The following is a 13,127-nucleotide window of genomic DNA, read 5'->3' as shown; positions in this document are numbered from 1 at the left end:
TATTGAAGTCCTTTTCTGCATCTATTGAGATAATCATGTGATTTTTGTCATTGGTTCTGTTTATGTGATGGATTATGTTTATTGATTTGCGTATGTTGAACCAGCCGTGTATCGCAGGGGTGAAGCCGACTTGATCGTGGTGGATAAGCTTTTTGATGTGCTGCTGGATTCGGCTTGCCGGTATTTTATTGAGGATTTTTGCATCGATGTTCGTCAGGGATATTGGCCTGAAATTTTCTTTATTTGTTGTGTCTCTGCCAGGTTTTGGTATCAGGATGATGCTGGCCTCATAAAATGAGTTAGGGAGGATTCCCTCGTTTTCTATTTTTTGGAGTAGTTTCAGAAGGAATTGTACCAGCTCCTCTTTGTACCTCTGGTAGAATTCAGCTTTGAATTTGTCTGGTCCTGGACTTATTTTGATTGGTAGGCTATTAATTACTGCCTCAACTTCAGAACTTTTTATTGGTTTATTCAGGGATTAGACTTCTTCCTTGTTTAGTCTTCGGAGGGTGTATGTGTCTAGGAATTTATCCATTTCCTCTAGATTTTCTAGTTTATTTGCATAGAGGTGCTTATAGTATTCTCTGATGGTAGTTTGTATTTTTGTGGGATCAGTGGTGATGTTCCCTTTATCATTTTTTATTGCATCTATTTGATTCTTCTTTCTTTGGTTCTTTATTAGTCTGGATAGTGGTCTGTTTTGTTGATCTTCTCAAAAAACCAGCTTCTGAATTCATTGATAGTTTGAAGGGTTTTTCCTGTCTGTGTCTCTTTCAGCTCTGCTCTGATCTTAGTTATTTCTTGTCTTCTCCTAGCTTTTGAAGTTGCTTGCTCTTCCTTCTCTAGTTGTTTTAATTATGATGTTAGGGTGTTGATTTTAGATATTTCCTGCTTTCTCTTGTGGGCATTTAGTGCTATAAATTGCCCTGTACGCACTGCTCTAAATTTGTCCCAGAAATTCTGGTATGTTGTCTCTTTGTTTTCATTGGTTTCAAAGAACTTCTTTATTTCTGCCTTAATTTCATTGTTTACCTAGTAGTCATTCAGGGGCAGGTTGTTCAGTTTCCATGTAGTTGTGCAGTTTTGAATGAGTTTCTTAATCCTGAGTTCTAATTTGATTGCATTATAGTCTGAGAGACTGTTATGATTTCCGTTCTTTTGCATTTGCTTAGGAGTGTTTTACTTCTAATTATATGGTCAGTTTTAGAATAAGCACGATGAGGTGCTGAGAAGAATGTATATTCTGTTGCTTTGGAGTCAAGAGTTCTGTAGATGTCTGTTAGGTCTGCTTGGTCCAGAGGTGAGTTCAGGTGTTGTATATCCTTGTTAATTTTCCGTCTCGTTGGTCTGTCTAATATTGACAGTGGGGTATTAAAGTCTCCCACTATTATTGTCTGAGAGTCTAAGTCTCTTTGTAGGTCTCTAAGAACTTGCTTTATGATTCTGGGTGCTCCCGTATTGGGTACATATATATTTAGGATAGTTAGCTCTTCTCATTGCATTGATCCCTTTACCATTATGTAACACCCTTCTTTGTCTGTTTTGATCTTTGTTGGTTTAAAGTCTGTTTTATCAGAGACTAGGATTGCAACCCCTGTTTTTTTTTGCTTTCCATTTGCTTGGTAAATATTTCTCCATCCCTTTATTTTGAGCCTATGTATGTCTTTAATTTGTTTTTAAAATTATTATATCCATCCTACTTAGTATAAATTGGTTTCTTGTTGTGGTTTTGATTTGCATTTCCTTGATATGACTAATGGTCTTGAGCATTTTTTCATGTGTTTATTGGCCATGGGTATATATTCTTTTGAGAAATGTATATATAAGTCTTTTCCCCATTTAAAAAATTGGGTTGTCTTTTTGTTGTTTAATTGTAAGAAGTCTTTATGTATTCTGGTTACCAAACCCTCATGAGATATAGGATTTGAAAATCGTTTTCTCTCATTGTGTTGGTTGTGTTTTCACTTTCTTGATGGTGCCCTTTGACATGCAAAAGTTTTGACTTTTATTAAAAATGGGGCTGGGCATGGTGGCTCACACTTGTCATCCCAGTGCTTTGGGAGGCAGAAGTGGGAGGATATCTTGAGGCCAGGAGTTTCAGACCATCCTGGGCAACATAACTGGACCCCATCTCTACAAAAAATTAAAGAAAAAATTTAGCTAAGAGTATAGTTGTGAGCCGCACTTCCTCAACTAAGAACATAGGTGTGTGCCACAGGTACTCAAGATGCTGAGGCAGGAGGATTGCTTTAGCCCAAGAGTTTGAGACCTCAGTGAGTCAAGGTCACGCCACTGTGCTCAAGCCTGTGTGACAGAGCAAAAGGCTAACTCTAAGGAAAAAAAATTGGGTAAACTTATACTTTCCTTATTTAAAGTTTTAACTCCTGAAAACCCTGTTGAATTACAGATACATCTATTATATAACTTAAGAGTTGATGCTATAGGCTGGGCACGGTGGCTCACGCCTGTAATCCCAGCACTTCGGGAGGCCGAGGCGGGTGGATCACGAGGTCAGGAGATCGAGACCATCCTGGCTAACACGGTGAAACCCCGTCTCTACTAAAAATACAAAAAAATTAGCCGGGCGTGGTGGCGGGCGCCTATAGTCCCAGCTACTTGGGAAGCTGAGGCAGGAGAATGGCGTGAACCCAGGAGGCAGAGCTTGCAGTGAGCCAGGATTGCGCCACTGCACTGCAGCCTGGGTGACAGAGCAAGGCTCGGTCTTTAAAAAAAAAAAAAAGAGTTGATGCTATAAAACTTAGTTAATGAAATATTTCCCTGGGCGATGGAGCTCTTGCAAGTCCTGTTCTATGTTTTGTTCATCTTTATGCCAGTCAGTTAGACAGTTCTTCTGTGTCAAGCAGAGGATGGAATAATAAACCAAAACACTGCTTAGGCCTTTCAGAGAGTAAGTGTTCAGTAAATATATTTGATAAATTACTGAATTATTTTTTTAAATGATGGAAAGGAAAATCTTGGCCTCTCTTTTTCTGGGTGTTGGCTAGTATAAATCTTTCTTGAAGTGATGATCTACATCTATGTTTTGATTTCTAAGGATTTCCCAAATATAAGCTATATATAAGTGAGAGGAAATAATAACTTAGGTGCCTAATGATAATATGACAAGATAAGTACAAGGGTCAGCTATTTGTTGTGAAATAGGAATGGATATAATTTAAATATGAATACCTTTTTGCTGTTTAATCCCCCAAATTTTCTTTTGATTTCTTTTAAAATTCTTTTGTGGTAGGTAGGTTTATTGTTTCTTAAGAATTAACTTAAGGGTAGTATTTTCTGATACATTTTTAAGTAACACGAAGTTTAACTTCTGTTTAAACACATCATATAGAGTACATTGAAAGACCTTAGTATTTTCGAAATGTTTAGTGAGTAATATCAGCAGTTTCATTAAATGATATTTTAATCCTAGGTAAGTGTACAGGTAGGTTGTGTTACTGATATTTTTATATCCTTAGTGAAATAAAATTCTTTTTTTTTTTTTTGAGGCAGGTCTGACTGTTGCCTTGGCTAGAGTGCAGTGGCATGATCTCAGCTTACTGCAACCTCTGCCTCACAAGGCTCAAACCATCCTCCCACCTCAGCCTCCTGAGTAGCTGAGACCACAGGCATGAGCCACCATGCTCTATTATGAGCCACCACACCCGGCCTAAAATTTGTTTTCTTTAATATTTTTTCTTTCTACACTCAGAGCTGTAACATTTCCCTTAGTTTTTACTTTGAATGTGCATACTCTTACACGACTTACAGTATGGCTATATTTTCAGTTTGCTAGAGCTTTACAATTAATTTAAAACATGAAAGGCTAATTAAGGGAATTCTTTAAATTTTGTTTTAATAGTGAAAGCAAGTTGAATACATTGGTGCAGAAGCTTCATGACTTCCTTGCACACTCATCAGAAGAATCTGAAGAAACAAGTTCTCCTCCACGACTTGCAATGAATCAAAACACAGGTAAATTGAAAAAGGATGTGCTATACCTTCTAGTCTTTTTTCTATTTTTTTTTTTTTTTTACACTTATGGAGGTAACCATTTATTTTATTCAGAGAGCAGCTTTTAAAAGAGATTTCAGTTTGTGGAAAATGACAGATTAGCAAGCTTTATAGAAGCCCCTATTATGTATCTTAGCTATATCTGATACAGGAGATTTTAATTTTGGTAAGTATGACTATAGAAAGCTTAGAAAAGGAAGCATTTATGGTTTTATATGTAATGGAAATGTGTTATAGAATGGCTAGTGAATGTTGACTGTGAAAAAATAGTATTAGAAGAGGCAGGAGTAGTATAGGAATGTTTTGTCCTAGCAATTATTCATGTATTAGGAGTTAAATTTTTATTTTTATTTTTGTGATGGAGTCTCGCTCTGTCACCCAGGCTGGAGTTCAATGGCATGATCTTAGCTCACTGCAACTTCCGCCTCCTGGGCTCAAGCTATTCTGCTGCCTCAGTCTCCTGAGTAGCTGGGATCACAGGTGTCTGCCACCATGTTTGGCTAATTTTGGTATTTTTAGTAGAGACTGGGTTTCACCATGTTGGCCAAGCTGGTCTGGAACTCAAGTGATCTGCCCTCGTTGGCCTCCCGAATTGCTAGGATAACAGGCATGAGCCATCACACCCAGCATAAGAGTTAAATTTTTATGTTGTTTGATAATATCCCTGAGTAGATTTGGTGTATTTATTTTTTAAAATAAAACCACTTAACACCTCCTCTCTACCTCCCTGTCTCTGTCTCTCTTTAAAAAGATTTTTTTTTTTTTTTTTTAGAGACGAGGTCTTGCTTTGTCACCCAGACTGGAGTGTAGTGGTGTAATCATAGCTCACTGCAGCCTCAAACTTCTTGGGCTTAAGCAATCTTCTCACCTCACCCTCCCCGGTAGCTCGGATTACAGGTGTGTGCCATCATGCCTGGTTAATTTTCAAAAAAAATTTTTTAGAGACATGGTCTTGCTATGTTGTCCAGACTGGTCTTGAACTTCCTGGCCTCAAATGATTCTCCTGCCTCAGCCTCCTGAGTAGCTGAAATTATAAGCATGAGCCATTGTACCTGGTTCCCTTTTTTAAAAAACATTTTGTATCATGTGACAGTTAGCATTTTCAGGTTTTCAAGGGTAACTACAATACACATGCACACAGACACACACAATATGTACAAAAAAAGTATAAGAGAGTTATAGTGAAAAGTTCAACCATATGTGTAATTAGAGTACTAGAAAGAATAAAGAGAATTGGTTAAAAGTCCAATTTGAAGAGATACGGGCTGAGCATTTTTTAAAAAGTGATGAAAAACATCAAACTAGAGGTTCAAGAAGTTTTGTGAACCCTGAGCAGGATAAATATAAAGAAAACTACAGCTAGGCATGTCATAACCAAACTCCTAAAGAACATAAACCAAGAGAAAAATATCTTAAGTAGCCAGAGGAAAAAAATATATTATTTTCAAAGGAATAACAGTAACACTGGCAGCTCACTTAACAACAGAAATGATAGAAGGCAGATGACAATGAAATTATTTCTTTAAAATGTCAAAGAAAAATGCAGTCATGCATCACTTAACTATGGGATAGGTTTTTTTGAGAAAGCATTGTTGGGTGATTTTGTCATTGTGCAAACATTATGGAGTGTACTTACATAGGCTACTACACACCTAGGCTATATGTTATAGCCTGTTGCTCATAGGCTACAAACCTGTGCAGCGTGTTCTTGTACTGAATATGGTAGGTAATTGGAACACGATGGTAAATATTTGTGTATCTAAACACATGGAAACATAGAAAAGGTACAGTAAAAATACAGTATTACAATCTTATGGGACCACCAATGTATATGTGGTCGGTCATTGAGTGAAATGTCTTTATGCAGCATGTGATTGTAATTGCCAGCATAGAACTGTTTATTCAGTGAAAACATCCTTCATAAATGGAGGGTGGAATAAAGCCATATCTGGGCAAACAAAAAGTGAGAACTTGATGTCAACAGACCTACACTAGAGTGAATAACTACACTAGAGGAAATTACAAGTTTTCTGAAATGAGAAAAAATAATTTGAAATGGCAACACCAAAATATAGGAAGTAATGAATAAGAATGGGAAAGCTAAATAGGTAGGTAAACTAAATAACATAAAGTTATTTAAGCCACAGTCCCTATTCTTATTTCATCAATTACCCCAGTAATGTTCACAGATAAGTTTTTCCCCCTTAAATTCATGATCCAGTTCAAGATTTAGTAGTCATGTTTCTTTGGTCTTTTAAAAATCTGAAGCAGTTTGTCTGCCTTTTGGGACTGTGACTTTTTTTGAAATGTACAGGTGTGTTACTTTGTGAAATGGCCCTCAGGATTATCTGTTTAGTTATGGTTAGATTCAGGTTGTACATTTTTGGCAGGAATACTACATAAAGTGGTGTTCTGTTCTCCGTGCATCCTATTACGTTTCACATGATGTGATTTGCCCCTTTACTGGTGATGTTAACTTAGGTTGTTTGGTTATGGTTGTGTTTGCTAGATAAACCCAGTATAAAGTTATGATTTATTCCATTGTAACTAATAACTAATTTAATGGGGGGCACTTTGAGATTACTAAGGTATTGTTTTTATTATCAAAATTTAATATGTTTTCTTTTGCAAATGACCACAAAGTTTGCAGCTTAAAACAACCCAAATTTGTTATTTTACAGTTCTGTAGGTTCGGAGTCCGGTGGGCCTTGCTGGACCCTTCTCAGGCTATCACAAGGTCAAAGTCAAGATGTTGGTAGGGCTAGGTTCCTTTCTGGAGATTGTAGAAAAATCCATTCCTAAGCTCATTCAGGTTGTTGGCAGAATTCAGTTCCTTATGATAATAGGTTGGAGGTCCTTCTTTCTCACTCACTATTGGCCAAGACCCCCTCCTAGCTCTTTTCAGGTGTCTTCATTTCTTCTCACATGATGCCCTCCATCTTCAAATCCGGCAACAGCACATCAAGTCTCTCTCAAGCTTTGAAGCTCTCTGACCTAGCTTTTTGCTTGCTAATTCTGCTGCCACCTGCTACCAGCTGGATAAATTTTTCTGTTTTTAAGGATTCATGTGATTAGATTAGGTCCCTCTCCCTCTCATCTCCTCCTGATTATCTCTTGAGTTTAAGATCAACTGTGCCATATTACATAACACAGTTATGGGAGTGATATGTCATCACATTGATAGTTTCTGGGGATTAGCGGTGTAGAATCTTGTTAGAATCTTGTGGGCCATTGCTAGAAGGTCTGTTTATCACAGCATACATTTGTGATTCTTAGCTGAATAATTTATTCCTATGATGGGTTCAAAATGGTGATGTTCTAATCTGTCTTTCCTTCTGTGTTTATTAGTTGATATTTTATTGTAAGGGAGGGGTTCATGTTCTAACCTATTCAATTATTTGTATCAGTATATACTTACAATTTTTTACATGAATATTCTCTGTCATTATTTATTTTGATCCTGAAATTGTATCAGTTTTGGCTAGTAGGAGCCCCATCTGGATGGCTCCTGCTGACCTTTTTAAAAATCCTCATCATTTCTTGAACACTTTCTTTCTTTCTGTCCCCTCAAAGTATTCAAGGCTTGCTTTCCATTCTCTGTTCCCTAGTCCTAGAATCAGTTATTTTTCGCAAGAGTTCTGATTCCTTTTAGTGGGATATAGTGTTTAGAAATCAAGATCAGGGTGTGTGATGTGCTCATTGCCACCAAGATGTCTTTGTTTCCAAGCTCTTTCACAGAGAAAGCCGATAATATGTTTTATATTTTCATGAGTTGATACTGATACTTTTAATTTTAATTCAATTCCAGTCTTCTTTCTAGACTTCCCTTTTTCATGTTTTTAACTTCTTTCTCCAACAGAAAGAAACCTGGTTCCTATTATCCCCAATTTATTTATTTTTATTTATTTATTCTTTTTGAGACGGAATCTCACTCTGTCGCCAGGCTGGAGTGCAGTGGCGTGATCTCAGATCACTGCAACCTCTGCCTCCCAGGTTCAAGCGATTCTCCTGCCTCAGCCTACCAAGTAGCTGAGACCACAGGCATGCGCCATCATACCCAGCTAATTTTTGTATTTTTAGTAGAGACGGGGTTTCACCATGTTGGCCAGGATGGTCTTGATCTCTTGACTTCATGATCTGCCCGCCTCGACCTCCCAAAGTGCTGGGATTACAAGTGTGAGCCACTGTGCCCGGCCTATCCCCAATTTATTTATTTATTTTTATTTTTATTTTTTTTGAGATGGAGTCTCGCTCTGTCACCCAGGCTGGAGTGCAGTGGCGCCATCTCAGCTCCCTGCAACCTCCGCCTCCTGGGTTCAAGCGATTCTCCTGCCTCAGCCTCCTAAGTAGCTGGAACTACAGGTGCGCACCACCGTGCCCAGCTAATTTTTGTATTTTTAGTAGAGACGGGGTTTTGCCATCTCTGGATGGCAGGCTGGTCTGGAACTCCTGACCTTAGGTGATCCACCTGCCTCAGCCTCCCAAAGTGCTCTGATTACAGGCGTGAGCCACCAAGCCCGGCCTTTTCCCAGTTTATTTGTATTCATTTGTCTAGTCCTCATTGTACCCACCGTTTCAGAGTTGTTAATCATACCATCGCATTAAAGAAACGTAACTATAGTTCAGTGTTTGTTTAAAGCTCTTTTTGCCTTTAGAATGATGTTATATTGTCGGAGTCCTGTGTTCACTAGTTGAGGAACTCCTTCAGTAGTGGTATCTCCAGTTGGACAAACAGATGTCACTCACAAATACCAATTATAAATTCTGGGCAGCATACTGAAGGCTAGATGTCAACAAAGTAGATAAACTGGAGGGGAGTCAACACATGGAAGAAGAAGTGGCAATGGCTGAATTCTCCATTGTTAATCCTTTTTGTTTCAGCCAAGGATCCTCTTAGCTCCATCTGTGGCAGTTAAGACTTGGATAAAAATCTACAGTCTTATTGGATGTGAAATCAAGGAAAAAATTTAGGGAGACCACAGCAGCTGTAACATGAGTAGAGAGATCCCATCTAGAAAAGAGCCACAGAATGGGAAAACCAGATTGCACGAGAACTCTACTGATAGCTCTGGTCCAATTGCCTAAGTGCACCCCAGATTCCAACCAGCCTGGTTAGGACTAAAAGAGCAGAACAAAAGCTTTGAGTTGTTTGGTACTACAGGGTGGAAAGGGTTTGGAGTTTCATTTCAAGTAAGTTAACTATCTGTTTGTTTGGTTGGTTGGTTGGTTGGTGTTTTTTTGAGACAGAGTCTTATTCTGTTGCCTAGGCTGGTGTGCAGTGACGCCATCTCAGCTCCCTGCAACCTCTGCCTCCCGGGTTCAAGCGATTCTCCTGCCTCAGCCTCCCTAGTAGCTGGGATTACAGGCACCCACCACCACACTTGTCTAATTTTTGTATTTTTAATAGAGATGAGGTTTTATCATGTTGGCCAGGCTGGTCTTGAATTCCTGACCTCAGGCAATCCACTCGCCTCGGCCTCCCAAAGTGCTGGGATTACAGGCTTGAGCCATCGTGCCCGGCCAACTATCTGTTTTAACGAAAGTGTCAACTCTTTGTAGGAATGGAAAGAATGCAGTGTCTTTGCTGTATTTTTCAGTGTCCAGTGTCCAGTCCGAAATACTAGATAGATGAAGAAAGGAAATGTGACCCATGTTCAAAGGGAAAAGGGATCAATAGAGACTGACTTATCTGTTGAAATTAGCAACAAGAATATTAAAACAGCTATTATAGTCATACTTGAGTACAAAAAGGCAAATATGTTTATGATGAATGGACAGGTAGAAAATTTCAGTGCAGAAATAGAAACTGTTAAAAACCATTTTGAAATTCTAGAACTGCCAAATTTAATTTCTGAATAAATTACCAAGTTCAGAATAACAAATCATTGTACTTAACAAGACATGCAAGGTAGCAGTAGAAATGTCAGTGAATTTGATGGTTGACTAATAGACCAATAGAGCCAGTAGAAAACAGAAAACATTAAAAAGTATACAGAAAAATTTGAATCCTTTCTCCAGGAAACAACTATAAAATGAGATCGTTATCAGCCAAACACATGTAAAGGATAGGAATGTTTAAACCTTATTCAGGAAGAAAAGGAGTCAACAGAAACTCTCACTTGGCCTAGTGTTTGTAGTTATCTGTATAGTAATCTTGCACATACTTTGTGAGAATTTTACCTAAGTAGTTCAGGTTTTTGAGTGCTGTTTTAAATTCTTTTGTTTTAAAGTTTCAGATTCCGGGCCGGGCACAGTGGCTCATGTCTGTAATCCCAGCACTTTGTGGGGCCGAGGTGGGCAGATCACCTGAGGTCGGGAGCTCGAGACCAGCCTGACCAACATGGAGAAACCCAATCTCTACTGAAAATACAAAATTAGCCGGGCATGGTGGCACATGCCTGTAACCCCAGCTACTCGGGAGGCTGAGGCAGGAGAATCGCTTGAACCTGGGAGGTGGAGGTTGTGGTGAGCCAAGATCGCGCCATTGCACTCCAGCCTGGGCAACAAGAGCAAAACTCTGTCTCAGAAAAAAAATTATAAATAAAATAAAAATAAAGTTTCAGATTCCATTTATTCATTGTAGGCATATAGAAATTCAGTTGACTTTTTGTTTTTTTTTGTTTTTTTTCTTGAGACAGAGTTTCGCTTTTGTTGTCCAGGCTGGAGTGCAGTGGCATGATCTCAGTTCACAGCAACTTCCACCTCCCGAGTTCAAGTGATTCTTGTGCCTCAACTTTCTGAATAGCTGGGATTACAGGCGCCTGCCACCACGCCTAGCTAATTTTTGTATTTTTGGTAGTGACAGGGTTTCACCATGTTGGCCAGGCTGGTCTTGAACTCATGACCTCAGGTTATCTGCCTGCCTCGGCTTCCCAAAGTGCTGGGATTACAGGCGTGAGCCACCACACCCAGCCCAGTTGACTTTTTATGTTGGCCTTGTATCCTGTGAATTTGCTTAACGTACTTATTAGTTCTAAATAGTATTTTTCCCCCTCTTGCAGATTCTTTGGGATTTTCTACTTAGTTATGTCACCTGCAAATAGGGATAGTTTTATTTTTTCCTTTCCATCTGTATGCCTTTTAATTTCTTTTCTTGCTTCATTATATTAGCTAGGATTTTCTGTATTTTGCAGTATTACATTGAAGAATGATGATGATAGCAGACATCCTCTTAGTGTTACCAATTTTAGTGGGAAAACATTCAGTCTTTCACAGTGAAGTATGTTTGCTTTATAGGTTTCTTGTAAATGCTCTTTATCGAGTTGAGGAAGTTCCCCTCTATTCCTAGTTTGCTGAGAATTTTTTTAAGCTTAAATTTCTATTTGTAATTATAAATTCACATGCAGTTGTAATAACTAATATAGAGAGAGCTCTTATGCACTTTGGCAGTTTCCCTCAATGGTAACATATAAAAGTAGAATACAATATCACAACCAGGATATTGACATTGATAAAATCTATTAATCACGATTTCGTTAGTTTTACTTGTGTGTGTGTGTGTGTGTTAAAGTTCTATACAATTTTTTTTTTAACTTGGGTTGATTCATGCATCTACCACCACAGTTGAGATACAGAATAGTTCATCAACACAGGATTCCTCATCTTGGCATTTTATAATCACACCCACTTCCCTCCCCCTACCTCTCTGCCTATGCTTAACACCTGGCAACCACTAATCTGTCTTCCATTTTGAAAATTTTGTCATTTCAAATATGTTAATGGAGTTATATAGGAAATAATCTTTTGGGGTTGGAGTGTTTTCACTTGGCATAATTCTGTGGAGATTCACTGAGGTTGTTGTATGTATCAACAATCCTTCCCTTTTAATTGCAGGGTAATATTCCATGGTATGGATGTACAGATTGAGTATCCTTAACCCCAGGATCAGAAATCTGAAATGTTCCAAGATCGGAAACTTTTGAGTGCTGACATGACACTCAAAGGAAATGCTCATTGGAACATTTGGGATTTTCATATTAGGGATGCTGAATCCCTAATGTGAATAAACCAGAATAGTGCAAATATGCTAGAATCTGAAAAAATCCAAAATTTGAAACACTTCTGGTCCCATGCATTTTGGATGAGGAATACGCAACCTGTATCACAGTTGTATTTGTATTTTTTTTTTTTAAATTGAAATGGAGTCTCGTTTTGTCACCCAGGCTGGAGGGCAGTGGCATGATCTTGACTCACTGCAACCTCCACCTCCCAGGTTCAAGTGATTCTCCTGCCTCAGCCTCCGGAGTAGCTGGGATTACAGGCATGCGCCACCACACCCGGCTAATTTTTGTATTTTTAGTAGAGACGGGGTTTCACCATGTTGGCCAGGCTGGTCTCGAACTTCTGACCTCAGGTGATCCACCCACCTCGGCCTCCCAAAGTGCTGGGATTACAGGTGTGAGCCACCGCGCCTGGCCTGTACCACAGTTTGTTTAACCATTTATTTGTTAAAGCAAATCTGGGCCGATTCCTGATTTCAGTTGTTACAATTAAAGCTGGTGGTGAATATTTATATATACGTTTTTGTATGAATTTATGTTTTCATTTCTTTGCAATAAATGCCAGGAGTGCATTTTGCAGTTCATATGATGGTTACACATTTATTTTTATTAAATTAATTAAACTACATTTACATTTTATTTTATTTTGGGTAGAGACAGAGTCTCACTATGTTGGCTAGGCTTGTTATGAACTCCTGACCTCAGGTAATCCTCCTGCCTTGTCCTCTGGAGGCCCTTGGATTACAGACATGAATCACTGCACCTGGCTTGCATTTTTTTTTTTTTTTTTTTTTTTTTTTACTCCATTGGACTCTATCAGTGCTTTTATTTATTTATTGATATTTATTTATTTATTTATTTTAACTTTTTAGGTTCAGGGGTACCTGTGAAGGTTTGTCACATAGGTAAGGTAGCATCACTGGGGTTTATTGTTTAGATTATTTCATCACTTAGGTATTAAGCCCAGTACCTAATATTTATCTTTTCTACTCTTACATGTTCATTTTTTTAAAAGAAACTCCTGAACTGTTATCCAGAGTGGTTGTACTGTTTTATATTCCCACAGCAATGTATGAGTGATCCAGTTTCTCCACATGCTTGCCAACACTGGGTGTT

The 13,127-nt window shown here is 38.5% G+C and overlaps 1 protein-coding gene across 10 annotated transcripts in view; it reads left to right on the top strand.

Moving 5' to 3' along the window:
- The window catches only part of ATRX (ATRX chromatin remodeler), a 284,010-nt gene that overhangs the window by 59,210 nt on the left and 211,673 nt on the right, over positions 1 to 13,127 (top strand). For 9 of the 10 annotated variants that reach the window (XM_054470837.2, XM_054470836.2, XM_054470841.2 and 6 more), the window contains exon 2: positions 3,860 to 3,972. The exons of the other annotated variant lie outside the window; for it this stretch is intronic. In XM_054470837.2, coding sequence (XP_054326812.1) covers positions 3,860 to 3,972 — 113 coding nt within the window. The remainder of the gene's footprint in view (positions 1 to 3,859; positions 3,973 to 13,127) is intronic. 10 annotated transcript variants of the gene reach the window in all.

Source organism: Pongo pygmaeus, chromosome X (genome assembly GCF_028885625.2).
Source record: "Pongo pygmaeus isolate AG05252 chromosome X, NHGRI_mPonPyg2-v2.0_pri, whole genome shotgun sequence".
Lineage (NCBI taxonomy): Eukaryota > Metazoa > Chordata > Mammalia > Primates > Hominidae > Pongo > Pongo pygmaeus.
The sequence above is the reverse complement of the archived record's forward strand: the minus strand, read 5'-3'. Positions and strand labels throughout refer to the sequence as shown.